Here is a 17,043-nt window from a genome sequence, read left to right as displayed (position 1 = left end):
ATGAAACAATTAAGTCTGAACTGTCCATTGTTATACAACGATTTCGGAATTTTTAGTTTAAAAATACTATAGGTTAATTTCAAATCACATAAGATAAAGAAGTTTTTAAGTATGATGATTCTAAAATTAAAAAGTTACCGAAACATTTTTTTGCAAGTGCCTTGTTGTCCGAGTGATTGGGTTCTTCCGGAAGCTGAACAACCTTGTCCCCTCTCCTTAAACGACTAACATTCTTACTTAAAAAAAAAAAAAAAAAAAAAAAAAAAAAAAAATTCTTAATTTACTTTCAAAAGATAAATAAATTTTATAAATTTGAAATTAAAAAAAAAAAAATCATATTAATTTTCAATAAAAAAATTTGAATTATAATTTTAAGTTCTAAACTACTGAAATTTCAAATTTTCATCGTACCGTTAACAAAATTTTACAGTAACAACTTTAAATTGATAATTCAGCCACTTTAAAGCACTTAATATTCTGCAGAGGAAGATGCGAAAAACTCACCGTTTGTCCAAAGGCACAATAGGTGCATCCCCCAATCCCTAGAATTTCATCGCAATTTAAAACCCTAGATCTCGAATACGTCTTCAATTGAACCAGACATTTTGTTGAAATACATGTTTATGTATGATATGATAATTCCCATTCTCTGTATTTTACTTCTCAGATTTCGGAGTCAAATGCTCAACATTGATATACGCAGGTTATATATACTGGTCTGGTGATGATACATTTTATCTAGTGATAATCTGTATGATAGCTTTCACAATTGTTGAGGCAAATTAGGCAATGCTCGTATTGTGATGTGTTAGCTTGTTAACTGTGTATTTCTAATCTATGTAGTGTACATAAAACTTTATTACCAAACGAATTTTTTTTTTGGATAATTTGAAGAATTAAAAGTCTGTGTAGGTCGTAGAGTTGACACACATTATGCTATTTATTTCATTATAGCACATGAAGAGTGCATTTGTCTTATATTTGGAAGCACTACCTACCCCATTAGCCGTGGACATCAGCACATGTCTTGACTGCGATACAAATCAAGACAACTGCATTTCATCTTACAAGCAACAGCGGAGCCAGCATAGGCCCAGGGGGGGCCATGCCCTCCTGGGTCCATGCTGACCCATTAATTTTAATTAGAAAATAGCTTATAATTTATAAAAAAATTTCAAAATACCCCCCCTAAAATAATTTTTTTCTAAAAAATGGCCATTAATTTTTATTACACACAGGCCAATAACTTATAAAAAAGTGAAAAATGCCCCACTGAAATAATTATTTACCCTTGGCCCAATTAATTTTTATTACAAATAGGCCTATAATTTATAAAATTTTACAAAAATACCCACTAAAACAATTATTTTTGAAAAATATCTTTAATTTTTCATTTCTTTTCATTCTTACTCCTCCTCCTCCTCTTCTTCTTCTTCTTCTTCTTCTTTATATTCTCATAAAAATAAAAATAAAAGTTGCATTCTTTTATTCAAACTATATATATTTTTTTTCTCTTCAAAGTTTGGTAATTAAATTTGTTTAAATGCACATATTTTAAGTCCATCAATTCAATAGCTACCTTATCCTTATGGCTATCCAATCCTCTACCATCAGACTAATAGGTCATTATTCCGTCATCATCTAGAAAGCATACTTTATGTAACTCTTTGTTTTTGATGGCAAAGATTTTTTTTATGGGTTATATTGTAGCATTGGCATTTTGTACAAGTACTGTATCCATTATTCCTGATGAATAAATATTTCATAGAATATTTTGAACCTTGCCATTACTGCGTGGATAGCATTTATCTATCATTATTTTATTTATTTTTTTAATTTTCTTCTATGCACATGACAAAGTTTGAATGTTCAAGAGTTTCAAGTATGTTGGCAGATATGATTTCTTGGTTTTACAAGTTGGTTTATTATTGTTCTTTTTATGCTTCCCATGTTTTGTAGGTGAAATATTGAGAGCCGATGCAGATGCGTTGCCATATATTTTAATGCCATTTCGGTCGGCTGACATGGTTACTTCAGCAGACCGAAATGGAATGAAGGCGTCCTACAAGGTGGTTTCTCTCTCAAGTCCCACAGCCTTGAACTTCACATTACATTTCGGAATTCAGAGGAACTATTATTCGGCTGTATTTTGTTGAATAAATTTGTCTACATCGGAATTCAGAGGAACTATTATTCGGCTGTATTGAGTTAAATAAATTTGTCTACGTCGGAATTCTTGATTTAATTGCATAATTCTCTCACTATCATGCATTCCATGTACCATACCGTAATACTGCCCGATAACATTTCTTTAGGGGAACATGCTTGATAGATTCAAAGGGGCATTCTAGGATTCACTGAACACAATGGCGTCCAAACTTTCCCAGAAATCCAGAACTCCTCGGTCCAAACAATCCCAAACACTCTCAACAGTTCTGAATTAGGCATTAGGCATCTTTACAAAATGGACAATACTTACCTACTCACCGGTAAGTAGGAAACTTGTGCAATGCTAAAATGACAAGTGCTCTCATATTTAAAATAATTAAAAATAAAAAATCTGATAGTTATATGGGTTAAACGCAAATGGATCCGAATCAAATTATAATTCTCTCTCCTCTTCCTCTTTCTCACGCTTCTATCCTGTGGAAGCCCTAATCTCATCCGTTCTGTTCCTCTCCCCTTCTCTCTCTCTCTCACACTACTATTAAGCATGATGATGATCAAGAGTGAGATTCTTACACTAAATTGGATTAATAAAATGATATTCATACTTAACCCATTTTGAATTAAATTTTTTTTCCCTTTTCGGGAAAAAGCAACAAAGAGGAGTTTCACATGTATTTTTTAATTCTCATTCATTAAATAGCCGGAGCCAACAAAGAATGGGGCAATAGAATGCAGCATTATTTCCTAACCAAGGAAAACAAAGTTTCACAGTTTCTCAGAGTCCAAAATTTCAAGGAGAGAAAAAAACTCACAACCATTTACTTAGATGAAATATGTAAATTAGAAAAATAAAAGCACAAGAAAGATGCCACATGCTGAGGAAACACACCATGTACCAAAGGAAAAATGACTTGCCAAATTCAACTCCCTTGAGATGTTTGTTCATTTCTTCTTGGGGACTGCGAGTCTCAGTCGAAAGTCCTCCTCCATGAGGGGAAGGCCATCACGCAACTTGATTTTTGGTTCCCACCCAAGAGTTTCTTTTGCCTTTGTGATGTCTGGTTTCCTCTGTCTTGGATCATCAGGAGTGTTCTCAACCATTTTTATCTCAACATTAGGATTGATAAGCTGCAAGTCAACAAAATCGGACATTAATGGCACATAGCCAATATTTCGTTTCAATTGGATTGAAATCACTTGTCTCAAAAAGCAATGTTGGAATCTTGCTGTACATGCAAGAACAGAGTAATCTAGTTGGACATACACAAATGGTGTAACCGTTTCGCTGAGTGTTTTTGCCTTTAAGCCTTGTGCCCGTAACTATGGTTCCGAAGAACTAATCAGAAGTTGTCCCAGTCAGCTAAAAGAATCTTAAATATCATTAATAACTACATAAATAATTTAATTCCTCCAAGGCAACTCGATTTGGTCCTTTAGTTTCAAGCACCAAATCAAAATCCAAATCTCAAGCACTGAAGAAGTTTATAGTGTTACTTTGGACCCTTTCTATTCTCATCGTTATTTATCAGAAAAATCATTTGAGTCCAAGGAAAATCTGATAGTTGTCTCAACTACTGAATGTTGGTTATCGAATCAATATGGCTTACTAAGAAAAAAATATCAAACGTTTGAATAAGTTAAAAAATAGACACCAAAAAATAAAACTGACCTCTTTCACTGTCTCAGCAAGTTCAAGCATGGTAAATTCACCTGGTGAACAAGAGCCAGATCAGTGATAATCATTTAGAAGTTTGGATAGAACTTTTACTCTGAAAACCACAATATTTCTAGATAACAGTTCGTAAAATAACCTGGGTTTCCAATGTTGATTGGCCCAGTGTTCTCGCCTTCCATAAGCCGAATAAGGCCATCAACCTTCAACAATTTGACGAGAAAAAAATTGAGCACTATATAAATGGTCAAGAATACCCAATGCACAATCAATCCCATGGGCATAAAATTCTTAAATAATATATACACATATATTATATATCTTGCATACCATATCAGAGACATAACAGAAACTGCGAGTCTGTGTTCCAGGAGCTTGAACCGTCAATGCTTCATCCCTACAAAGTGCAAATTGAAGAAAAAAATGATGGCTCCAGAATTAAAAGATACCGCAAATGGGTTTTAGACTTTAGTGAAGATACTTATTAAAAAAGAACTGCAATACTAGGGGAGCAATGTACGAACAAACATATATTTAGCATTATTGTATCAATACACATGTACATTTGTAACAGCAGTGTTGGTACTGTGTTTTATTTATTTATTTTTATTTTATAAGTAATATCAGTATTGGTACTGTACTAATAGTTGAGTGTTTTCTGTTTCTCTAAGGTCTCCATGTTAGACACTTTATCAATTCTTCACATTGCAAAAGCTTCGCTGTTCTGATTTGATAGAAAGGTTGAGTAAATTTGAAACAGCCATAAGTCACCTAAGGACCCACAGAAAGAACATTGTAGTCCATCCTCTTGGCAAGTAACAAAAAAAAAAAAGAAGATATCGAGATGCTGGTATTTTTAAAAGCCATAAGTCATCTAAGGACCCACAGAAAGAATATTGTAGTCCATCCTCTTGGCAAGTACCTAAAAAAGAAGATATCGAGATGCTGGTATTTATTTATTTTTTTTGTTACTTGCCAAGAGGATGGACTACAATGTTCTTTCTGTGGGTCCTTGACTCAACCTTTCTATCAAATCAGAACAGCGAAGCTTTTACTTTTTTTTTAAAAAAAAAAAAGTAACTGAAAAAGAAGATGTTGAGTTGCTGGTATTTTTAAAAGCCATGTGACTGGATAAGGACTTACCTAAGCGCTTGAGCTATGAAATTGCTGACAACACGACCATCATCAATATTCATACGTGGCCCATATGTGTTGAAGATTCTAGCAATACGTATTTCTGAATAGAGAAGGGAAATGGCACGCATCAGAAACGTTTAATGTAGGGAAAACCACATTTTCAGTGAAGAAGCAACATATTTACCAATCCCATGCTGCCTATGATAATCAAACATCAATGTCTCAGCCACGCGCTTTCCCTCGTCATAGCAGCTCCGAACTCCTACATTGCAAGTTGAAATATTTTCAAAATATGCTCTAGATTAGTTACTACTATAGTAGATTTTAGCCCAGCCAATATATATATATATATTACAGTATTAGCCCAGCCAAAAAAATTATTACTAGCATTAGCCCACCCCATTAACAATTTCTGGATTCGCCCTTGTTTGTCATGGACCGTGCAATATGGGCATAAGGGCAGGTCTTAATATTTGGCATGGTATTAAGTTGTTTGGCATGGATGTTCAGTGGCAATGGAGACAGATGCATCGGTTAGTGCAACATGACGGAAACACTAAAACAGGACTTCAGTTCTTCCATATGTACATATATCATCACAATTTTTTGAAGTTTATCTTTTTACAATTGAATAAAGTTTCACAACACTGGTTGTGCTGCCATCATATTAACTTGAGACTAAGAGAAAACGGCCTATAAATGGCAACTACAATGGCATATTATGCTCAACATGTAAACATTTGAAAAATATTTAAATAAAAAATTAGTTTTACTTGTACAGTTCACAGTCATCAACTGTGCTTGCCTTTACTCATGTAAAGCAAATAGTAAAGAAGTTTAAAATGTTGCAAACAGAAATATAATTAAATAACAAACTTTCTGCTTTCTCATATGCATAGATATGGCCACCGAATTATGATGCAAAATAAACTTACCAATTGGGTTAACATTACCCCAGTAGCTCTCAGGTTGGGGGTGGATAAGAGGATCACCATATACCTCTGAGGTTGATGTAAGCAAAATCCTGTACAACATTATCATAGAAAGAGTAAAACGAGAAGATAGATGACACCTATTCAAGTTCGTCAAAATAAATACAAAGTCAAGTGTCCCAACCTTGCTCCGACTCGCTTGGCAAGTCCTAGCATGTTCAATGTGCCGATAACATTTGTCTTTATCGTCTGTAGAGTATCATTTTCTTACAAATTAGACCATTTCTTAAATTTACATTACAAGGCATAAGCACAAAATTATTCAATTCTAAACGTAAAAATGAAACAAGATAGATGATAGGACATATGAATAAAAGAGTCTGCTTATGTTGTTTTGAGGCTGAAGATGGCACTATCTTAGCTGGCATGGATGTGGCCAAAATAAATGCCTGATGAATTTTGTGTTTTACAAACAATCAGCATGACCTTGTAAGCTATGAGAACAAAAACCACAACATACCACCAGATGAACATGGTAGGTAAACAATTGCAAGCTTGTGATTGTTGAAATGCAGACGCAGTGACAGCTGAAGCATATCTGCATTCCTCCTTATTCGTGGTTTAGATCATCTTTTTTTCCTTTTCTTAATTTATTTTGATGGAATTGGGACAAAAATCTACTGTCTTAATTTTGAGCAGAGGTTATGCTTAGATAACTGGCTGCTAGTCTACTACATAATGAACGATCTTTAAGTGAAATCAGAAAAAGCAAGGAAGCAAACAATAATAGGATGGGGTAAGAGGGAAAAAAAAGATCTGGTTAGATATTGTGTCATCTACTACGTTAGTGCAATAGAATGACAATGCTTGCAGCTTACATCTAACAATGAGTAGAAAGTTTAAGTGCTGCAGCTCACACTTGAGAGAGGACATCAGATGACCAGTATATGATATATCACAGAAAATGTAATGAACTGCACAAATGATAAGTAAATATTGGACATTCATATACACACCTTCACAGGATTGTATTTATAGAAAATTGGAGAAGCGGGGCATGCAAGATGGTATATCTGATCAACCTCAACCAACAAAGGCTCTGTGACATCTACAAAAGATAATAATACAGTATAATGAGGGAAAAAAAGGTTATGTATATAGGGATATCGTGGAACGTGCAACAAATTAGGGTTTGCATAGCCGCAAGAGTACTAGATACATAAGTGACTACACTAACAGAGAATATGATAGAGAAGTACCATGACGAATAAGCTCAAATCTTGGATGACCAATCCATTTTTTAAGATTGTCCTTTGAACCAGTGAAGTAATTATCAGCAACAATTACCTGAAATTCATATACAAATTGTTAATATATTATTCATTATTTACATGTAACATCACAAGTCGCAACCTTTTAAATCACCTTCTCATTTTTTTCTAGTTGGTGTTGAATGGTGATGGGTGCTTGTTATAATGGAAGTATCACATTCCTATTGCATCTCTTAGGAATTAACAAAGAGACTTGAGATTAGATAAGAAAGAAAGTAATGTTCACCTCATTCTTTTCATTTTCCATCAGTCTGTCTACTAGGTGAGACCCAATAAAGCCAGCTCCACCAGTAACCAAAATTCTCATATTGGACTGCCACCAAGAACACAAGTTAGTACTGACAAGGATATGGAGGCACAAAAAATGATAACTATGAAAATATAGTGGGTACGGTGATGTTGGTTAATCGGCTATTATTATACAATAGGATGAATTATCCATCAAATCATATGGTAGTCATAATGCTCTGTGGCTAATCAATCAAAGATCAAGAACATAGCTGTTTCACCATTTACTCTGGGACACATAGATGTCCAAATCACAACTAGTCTTCAATGCTTAGACTAAGCTCTACTACATTTATTGATTTTATGAAGTACAAATTTTTTTCATACACCGGGGGGGAGGGGGGGTTGAAGTATTAAATGCATCTAACAATGTTGACCATTAATGAATTTCACTAGGTCTAGGAGATCAAATAAATAGAAAAAAAATAACAATTTCACTATTTCTTTCATGCTGACTGGCTATCCATCTCATTTCCAACCATAATCAACCAATAACAAGAAGCGAAGCCAAAATCCAAAGCTAACTATGTATTAACAAAATGGTAAAAACATAGTTTTATAACTTGAAACAATTGCATTCCAACAATTAACTTTACCTGAAAAAATTTCGAATTTCGCAAAGGAGATGGGCTTGGAGGCTGCTTTGTGGTTGTTATGTGATCACCATTCGAAGAATTCTTTGCCATTGCGTAGATCCCCTAACAGAACTCAATACTCTGCCACAGTTTGCCAATTTCATACAATTAATGTCTTCTACATATCTATGTATGTATATTTCAAAAAAAAAAAAATGAGGCAATTCAACCAGAAATATCAAGCTACTCTTTATATCCAATTTCAAATAGAAACAAAAATTTTAAAAACTTTAAAATCATTTTCACATGTACATATGTATTTGAGATGATCACATTACAGATCAGGAAACATAAGAATAGAACAAGACAAACCTAATCGTGAGAATAAAAAGAACACTCAAAACCCTAATTTCTGTATTGATCCAAGAAACGCAAAGATCAACAGCTTATATATAGCTATATACACACCTACAGTGTATTAATAATTAAAAATGGAAACTTCTACCACCAAACACTGCCAACTCGAGTGCAACATAATTGAAAAATATAATAATAAATAAAAAGAGACTTCAAATTCACGAAACACCAAAATTAATGATAGCTCCTCAACAACGATGATCGAAATAGAGACCACACCAAACTTATACTACAAACTCAAACTAATAAGAAATTATGAAATCTGAATTCAACGGTTACCTTCTGAGAATTAGTAGTAGAAAATCAAGGGTTTTGAGATTCACAAAAAAGTAGCTTTATAGAACCTATATATATATATACTCACACATATAGATAGATAGATATATATACAGATATAGTATATATGAATTTTTGAATAGGATCGAGAGACGTGAAGAAATATGCTTTTGTATAGAGTCCTTGGTGGGTCAGGACTTTGGAGTACAAAAGAAGCAGTGTGTGGAATACGATACTGTCCCGCATTTCTTCTTTTATATTGTGATGGTTCCATTTGTTGCCACGTGGAGTTTAATACTACTTCTGTCTCATTTTGTGAGTCACATTTTTCAAAACAACATCTAAAATGAAAAAGAGGGAGTATTACTCTGAGGGTGCATGATACACAGGTGTAGACAACAAGGTGAGGGCATTATTTAATTGGATCCTGTTGACCCCAAACTCAAGCACGTTGGGCTTGTTCCATCATTGAGACCCGGAATCCGGTTAGCCCAAGCCTGGCTTTGGTAAAGCCCAGATGATTGAGCTGATGGGTTGGGCTAGGCTTGGGTACTATAGGTCGTTATGTTAGTATTTCGGCCCAAGTATACCAGTAATGGTCGATAAACTTTTTTTTTTTTTTTTGGTTAACTTAAACTCAAAAACATGAACTTCTAGTGATTATTGATCTTCAATGTATACTCAATTGAAACCACTAATTGGATTCAAAACCTAGGTGGCTTGAAGTTGATAACAAATTTAAATATTTTAAGTATTGTGACGACATGGTATAACATAATAATTAAATAGTAATACATCACATAAGCAAAGGCGTATCTTGGGATGGGCTCAAGCCCACCAATTTTTTTTATTATAGTCAATTTTCGCCTTGAACCCTAGTCAGACAGTGGACTGAGACTAGACCCTCAAAAATTTTCTTGAAAAAATTTGTTATATGATCACTGCATACAACTAAAAATATATTGAGTACTAAATATACTAGTATGTTCACTCATAAAATGCCATAATCAGCTTGTTAAAAATATTTTTCATAAATATATAAATGAAATAATTTTTATTAAATGGTGCATTTTCATTGGGTGGATAGCTTTTTTTTTTTTTTTTTTTTTATAGATAAAGTTGGGTGGACAACCTTGTGCATACAATATATATATATATATATATATTTGGTAAGATAAGTCGGTGTATTGGTATATATTAAAATTACAGAAACCAAGATAGAACACACTCCCTAGGAAGAACAGAGTTAAAATGGAGAGACAAACTCCCTTGGGAGAACAGAGATACAATGGAAACAACCATCAGCAGGGCATAATGAGGCTAATAAGAAGCTAACATGGAGATGGAGCATTGAAGTTCCACTGCCTAGTGCCCACTTGCATGGATGTAAGGAGGCTTGCATCTCACATGAATTTTCTTACAAATTTATGTGGCTTGAAGGGTTCTCCCACTGTATAATTTCCTTAATACCCTTTTCAATCTCTCCTCTCTCTTTAATTAAACCACTCATGCAGAATGCTAGAGCAGCCAAACTTAACACCACTTGGCTCTTGAACTCACACTCACCCTCAATATCATGGATTCTATCAACTTCTTCTTTTGAATGTTGAAGATAAGAACTTATGATCTTCTCCATCTCTTCTTCATGATCTGAAGCAGAGACACTAAAAGTATTTGGATTTGTTCGTCTTCCCAACTCAAGATCATCAGAGATGTACCTCTCTTGGAGCTTCTTTTCAAGCACTTCGAGAGATGTGATCAATTTGGTCTCCTCAAAACATTTTGTTGAAAAGCCACACACTTCCTTCAAGAGCGTAAGATCACCATCGAGCTTGTCTGCAGCTTCTTTCCAACCAATTTCTATTTTCTTTGATTCTTGTTCAAGCAATCCAATTGCATGAGCTCCAAAAAGTAAGAGATCCACCATCTTTGACAAAGACACCAAAAGCTTACTATAACCAGCACTATGAAAAGGCAAAAACCAGAAATTGGGCTCCACCTCAGCTTCTCCAATGAGTTTTCTTAGCTCATCTACATGGGTTTTGAGCTTCTTTTGGCTCTCTTCCAATTTGGCTTTGCCAAAACGAAGACTTATCAAATCGACGCATTGGTACAATGCCTGGATACTTTGAGAAAGTTGAAATTTAGCAAGAGTAGAAGCTCTAGGTTGCAAGAGAATATCTACCATTACGGAACAAGACAATCCAATGAAGGTTTCTATGATTCTGGCAATGGCAAATTCACTTGGAGTACCAAAATTCTTTCGACCCAAGATTAGTACTGCCCCAATAGCTGCTGAAACCCCACCTGCCTGTCCATACATACGGCTACGCCTTAAAAAGCTGGTGAAAATGAACCAAGGAAGAAGAGACATGAACCTGATTTGCATGAATTTTTCAAAAAGAAAGCAACCCAATACTCCATAGACAGTCCCCAACACAGTGCCCTGAGCTTTGACATTGGCACCCTTAAATGTAGCTTCTCGTTCCGATGCGAAGCTGATGGCTACTGGCAGTCCTGACCAATACCCATTTTCCTTGCTATATAGCAAACCAAATAACACAGCAAGTCCTACAGAAAGTGAGCATTTCAAGGCTGGTATGAGCCTTTTCTTGCTTATGTTCATCGTCCAATTGCTCCAAATTCCCCTGAAGAACCACCTATCCTTTTTAGGTGAATGATCAATTGATGAAGTGGCTGTTGTCTTGTTATGGAGGAGTTTCAAGCAAAATAGGAAGAAAAAAGAGGGTAAATCTTTCTGGGTTGGTGGAATGGTTTGAAGGGTACTTAGGAAAGACTTCATCACATTGTTTTCATTTGATTGAGGCAGAGTTAATGAATCAAAAGGCAAACGGTTCTTAATATGATTAAGGGTTTGGTCAATACTCTGGTGTAGTGTGAGTAGACCATTTTTGAGGTCTTGGTCCAGCAATATTCTAACTGGAACTGAACAAGAATTGGTTAAAGCAATGTTCATACCTCTTAAAGGTATCTCTAGATCTTGCAATCTATCTCCTGGGTTCATGCAATAAGGTCTCAAGAATTTGATTGGAAGTCTCTCCCACTGCATGCTTTCCTGTTAATTATGATTTAAGAAAAAAAATGTAACTCAAAATTCACCATCCACTGTTCATAGTAATTATTATTATTATTTAGCTTACTTGCTTGCATTTAATAGCTTGGAGAAGTTTGGTTCCTGTAACAGCCAAGGAATTTGCTTGAGATATCAATGCTAGTCCAGATGTGCTGTCTTCTGCACAGAATGCCTTCACATAGAGCTTTAGCCTCTGTGAAGCGTTGTCTGCAAAAAGCTTGCAGTTCTGTTTTACCTGGAAAAAAAGTAGCAATTACCCCCCCTCAAACGTGCACAATGCTACAGTATATATATATATATATATATGTCACATGCACCCGAGAGCAAAGTCATTTATATGTGTTGGAGAGAACTGTATCACGCTTAAATTTAAAATTGAAAAAAAATTAGTTTAAGCTGTGAATTAAATATACTTGGCGCACCATTAAAAAATATTGGTCAGAGTCATCAGTATAACTAATGCTATAGGTCATGGTGCAATGGCTACTTTTTACTTTTTGGAGCATCACTAATTTACAATCATATAGTATTTTATGTGCTGGAGCTTGACATGACTCATTCTTTGAAAGCTTATTTTAACTTATTTTAGGGGCAATTGATTGGTGTTCTAATGTACCACTACAATTTTGAATCTGAAAGGTTTTGAATTCAAGTCTCTTTTTCTACATTTGATCTCCAATGTCAATTATTTGATATGGTCTGTTTGCCTAAATTATATAGTAATACAAATCAATTTTAGCATGGATGCACATCACATCAACTCTGTTACAAGAGTTATATGAGATTTACTTGCTTCTTAAAAGGATTCACATAAACCGACTCGAATTATATACGGAGTACCATTTTTCTTTCCATGTTTGATCTACAAACATTTTTAAGTTACCAACATTTTGCAATATATGTATATATATATATATATATTTCGAGAAGGTAACATTTTGCAATGTTATGCAGAAGTAGTAGCAATCTTTCTGCTATGTGTAAGAGTAGGATGCACACACGTTAGACATCTAAAATGCAAACTTGTAGTATTCTATGTTTATTTATTGTTTAGGAATGTTTAAGCAAATTCTATAAATATAAAATAAATATAAATATTTATTATGTTTCTTCTACCTTTCAGAAAAGAATTCTATAAATATAGAATAGTTTATACTATGTCTTTGTTTTTTTTTTTTACCTCGTGAGAAGCCAAACTTGGGAACGGCAACAAGAGGCTGGCAACACAAGCAATGACCCCAACGGCGGTGCTGGCTGCCACGTGTACAGGATGCATAACAGCGTCAGTGTGAGCACCATTTATAAAAGCTATCACGTACACGATAACAATCTGACCCAGCGCAATCCGCTTAGCCACCAAGTGGGTGGATTCCGGAAGCGCAACTACCAACGAGCTGAGCGCCACCGCCAGAGCGGTGGTGCTGGTGGTTAACTGGGCTGGTCCTATCACCCACAGGCTCAAGATGGCCGGACCCACACCCAGGACCGTGGCATACAGCGCCAGCCAGCAGCCTCGCAGGGTGTCTCCTAACTTGGCATCGGTGACTATCAGAATAGCCGCCACGTAGGAAAAAGCTGGGTAAGTTATATGGCGCCGGAAGGACTCGGGGGCATAGAGGGTGGTGCAGCCTATTATGGTGCAAGTTAGGGTGGTTCGGAAGGCGGAGGCAAGGCAAGACCACCACATGGACATGGCTCGAGCCGAGTTAGATTGATCATAGGTTTTGATTGGCATGGTGAAGAATTGGAGAAGAAAACTGAGTGCTATTCAGTCTTTCCCTATGCTCTCATGAGGTAGGAAGGTTTTAGCATGAGAATTAATTTTGAGGGTACTAGATTTTATGGTTGAGGCGATCGACAGGGGGTTTGGTAAAGGGTGAGAATCCACTAGACATATATTTTTTTTTTTTCGGTAATTTCCACTAGACTATTTTGGTGCAATGCATACTTAATGTTGAGATCTATTTATTATTAGTATATATTTGTGCGGTTTTTTATTGGATAGTTTTTTTATTGAAATTTTTTGCTCCAGATAGTTTTTTTTTTTTTTTTATTCCCGATAATTAAGGATTGCTCCAGATAGTTTATTTTTGTTTTGTGTATTTTTTTTTAGAGGAGATCTGCATTTGCAACTAATTAATTGCAATGATACAATTGTGACTATGGCAAAAGCCATGAAAAACTTATTTCAAACTTTCAAGCATGGAAGTTAATGCATTGTTATTCCATTCTTTTCATTTTCGTCAAATAATCTGTAAAGAGGTACAAGAAAAAGAAAGAAAAAGCGAACACTTGATGGGTTATATATATATATATATATAATGTTATGTATCTAAAATTAATTTGATTTCATATACAGTTTGAATAGTGGGAGCAATTGACAGATTGGATGACTCACGGGCCTTCTTACTTTAGTAATCTATACAAATTTAAATCCACCAAATGATTTATATGGATGAAATTAGATGCAGAAATATTGCATTACGGGAATACACGAAAAAGATCTTACTCTAAAGTCGTGTTAATAATTGATTCCTCTTCTGAAAAAGAACATGAAGTTACCATTAATGTGATAATATAAATGGATTATCTGAATTACCCAACATTTGAAGTGTTTTGCCAAAGCCGATAAGCCTGACCCATCAACATTTGGTACAGAGTTGAAGGTTGACAAATCAAGTCTGTGTTTTTTTTAATGGTAAATCAAGCCCGTCTTTCAATTTCTAGAGACAAAATTGTCCGAAATAAAGCTATTTACCAGTAGTAATGTTGGTTAAAATAGAATCAAAGTGGATTTCTCCTGGACCTCCACTCCTGGATCTCCACTAAACCTTTTTTTTGGGTTCTTGCATCAGATTGTTTTCCTTGAGGAGGAGGAAGGGTCAAGTTGGGTATCACTTATGTTCTTTCAAATATAATAATAGAAGAAGTTAGTTAAAGAAAATGTATCTTTCTTATTCTTATGTTATTTCTTATTTGATGATCTAACATTTAGACTGAACGAAAGAGAGGAGCAGCCGCATTTTTTATTTTTTCTAATCACCATTTTTCAATACATTATATAATTAAGTGCCCATGTTTTTTTATGTGGGTTATGTGGGTGAATGCACAAAGTTCACATGCACAACACTTTTTTTTAAAAAAAACGTTCAGATACAGTCAGCTAGCTAGGTTTTGTTGGCAAGCAATCATATACTCACATAACAAACAATCCAGTCACCCATTTTGCTTGAACTGACTTCAAAAGAATTAAGGCAGAATGGATGAACATTCATAACTCATTTTGTTTGAGTTAAACTCCAAACAACTTGCTAACTAGCTATCATATACACAAATATTTTGTGTGAGGTATAACAAGAAGATAGAAAAGTGTAGTACGATCATATACACATACATATACATATTCATGAACTAAACCTAAAACAAATCAGAAAGTATTCTGAGCGCGCGAGTCGTATTCACCCAGCTATTTTTGTATTTTTCGTGTCTTTTTTTTGTATTCTATATTTTCCGTTGCTTTCCGTTTCTTTTCTCTGAATCACTTTCCTGTGATAAGAAGAAAACAAAAAGCGGCTGACTTTCTTGGATACGAAGAAAACCAGAAGCAGCGCGAACCGCGATCAACATTTTTATTTTAATAGCCATTTTTTTTTTTTTTTTTTTTTTCGTTACAATACAATTTTTTATTTTATTTTTTTAAACAAGATAGATGGTTTATATATGAATGTGTATGTAACACAAATGATGCCCAGTGCCTACACTACAAACTTATACACTATAACTCCTATCTTTTATATAGACATCTTCCTCCCTAGTGAGGTAATGGAAGGTTAGGATGCATTGTAATTGAATGAGTTAGATGTTCTTAATTTGTAGAAGTCTTTATTAAAACATTTAGATATTTACAACTAGCTATGTGCAAAAAAAAATCTCTACTTTTCTCTACTTTTTTAGAATTTTTTTTAATTTACATAAGCTTATAATTCTAGAATCACAAATGTGACCAAGTTAAAAAATGGAGAACATCCTAGAACCAAAATGTTTTAAAATTAGTAAAACTAAATCAGGGTACCCGAGGCGTAAATTTGATAAAGCAACCGAAGAAGAAAATATTAACATTATAATTCAGCACCAAATTGTAAGATCTTGAAATTTTATTTGGTTCTCTATTTGCTATTATGAGTTATTAATATTTATTTTGAGCTTAAATTTGCATATTTATTTGAGAAAAAAATTAATTAAATTAAAAAATTTATATTTTGTGAACAGTAAATTTCATGTACTATTATTCTCCACATACTTTTTAGTCACATATATGGTACATAGTTTTATTTGCGTCCATGTATTCTTAATGTATATACTTATTTATAGTATCAAAATTTATTAAGTAAAGCTATTAAAAATCAAGTGATGGAAAAGAATGAGTGGGGACTTAGTGACACGTGGGACTTAGTGACACGTGTACATATTTGGTGTTATGATCACGAGGGTGGTGTGTGTTCCACTGAATATGAATTATGGTGGGACTTTGGACTCTTATAAATTTATAATGATAGAATAGACGGACTATTAAAATGTTAATTTGGATTTGTCGGTCTTCAATTCCCAACTAAAGATCATCAGAGAGGTTCCTTAATTGCTTGAAGTTTCTTTCCATGCAGTACTTTAAGAGACGATCAATTTGGTCTCCTTCAAGAGCTTAATTCAGATCACCATCAATCTTGTCTACAGCTTCTTTCCAATCAATGTCTATTTTCTTCGATTCTTGTTCAAGTAATCCAATTGCATGAGCTCCAAAGAGTAGGAAATCCACCTTCTTTATGAAAGACACCTAAATGTCACGGGCCTAGAGATTTGGCGCAGCGGCACGGCCCGTGCGGCACCAAGGCGTTGCTTCAGCCACCACGACCTGCCCTCCCAAGGATACATGCTGACTGGTTTCGGCCTGCCATGGCCTCGTCAGGGGAACGGCTCCAGCTCCCGACCAGTTTGTGCAGGGATGGCCAACTCCCTTCTTCATAGTCAAGTCCAAGACTAGCGACAAGCACCTCGAACTGAACCGAGTCGACCTGCCTGAACTCTGAAGAGGTACCATCCTGTGCTCCTGCACGCCCCTTCCCTGGAACCATTCCCAGTCAAACTCTGCTCTTTG

General features: G+C 34.9%; 2 protein-coding genes across 3 annotated transcripts; both read right to left on the bottom strand.

The window, feature by feature from the left end:
• Window positions 1-2,886: 2,886 nt before the first annotated feature.
• Window positions 2,887-8,984, bottom strand: LOC132269463 (UDP-glucuronic acid decarboxylase 6). Of its 2 annotated transcripts, none has more exons than XM_059770655.1 (13): window positions 8,801-8,984; window positions 8,126-8,245; window positions 7,468-7,554; window positions 7,170-7,257; window positions 6,927-7,018; window positions 6,095-6,159; window positions 5,914-6,002; window positions 5,163-5,240; window positions 4,985-5,078; window positions 4,172-4,238; window positions 3,981-4,044; window positions 3,839-3,879; window positions 2,887-3,297 (listed from the first exon to the last, which is right to left on the bottom strand). In XM_059770655.1, exons 2-13 carry the CDS (start codon window positions 8,213-8,215, stop codon window positions 3,112-3,114), a joined length of 1,041 nt encoding a protein of 346 aa, XP_059626638.1. In that variant the 5' UTR covers window positions 8,216-8,245; window positions 8,801-8,984; the 3' UTR covers window positions 2,887-3,111. The 2 variants fall into 2 exon arrangements, with proteins under 2 accessions (XP_059626638.1, XP_059626637.1); XM_059770654.1 differs by lacking the exon at window positions 8,801-8,984 and adding an exon at window positions 8,477-8,729.
• A 1,059-nt stretch (window positions 8,985-10,043) lies between these two features.
• On the bottom strand, window positions 10,044-13,578 carry LOC132269738 (uncharacterized). Its single transcript, XM_059770991.1, is given in 3 exon segments — window positions 10,044-11,873; window positions 11,959-12,126; window positions 13,072-13,578. Coding segments are annotated over 3 exon segments (2,505 nt in total).
• Window positions 13,579-17,043: the final 3,465 nt, after the last annotated feature.

Source organism: Cornus florida, unplaced genomic scaffold, assembly GCF_030987335.1.
Source record: "Cornus florida cultivar Cherokee Brave unplaced genomic scaffold, ASM3098733v1 CherokeeBrave_3.0.0_Hap2_Chr08, whole genome shotgun sequence".
Classification (NCBI taxonomy): Eukaryota; Viridiplantae; Streptophyta; class Magnoliopsida; order Cornales; family Cornaceae; genus Cornus; species Cornus florida.
This window is presented reverse-complemented; position numbering and strand designations above follow the sequence as displayed.

What these genes read in the sequence shown, in the direction of transcription:
- LOC132269463 (XM_059770655.1), bottom strand. Translation starts at nt 8,215, where the DNA reads ATGGCAAAGAATTCTTCGAATGGTGATCACATAACAACCACAAAGCAG. An exon ending in GCCAAGCGAGTCGGAGCAAG is followed by an intron (nt 6,003 to 6,094) that starts GTTGGGACACTT and finishes AATGTTGTACAG; the next exon opens with GATTTTGCTTACATCAACCT. An exon ending in TTGCTGAGACAGTGAAAGAG is followed by an intron (nt 3,298 to 3,838) that starts GTCAGTTTTATT and finishes GTTGACTTGCAG; the next exon opens with CTTATCAATCCTAATGTTGA.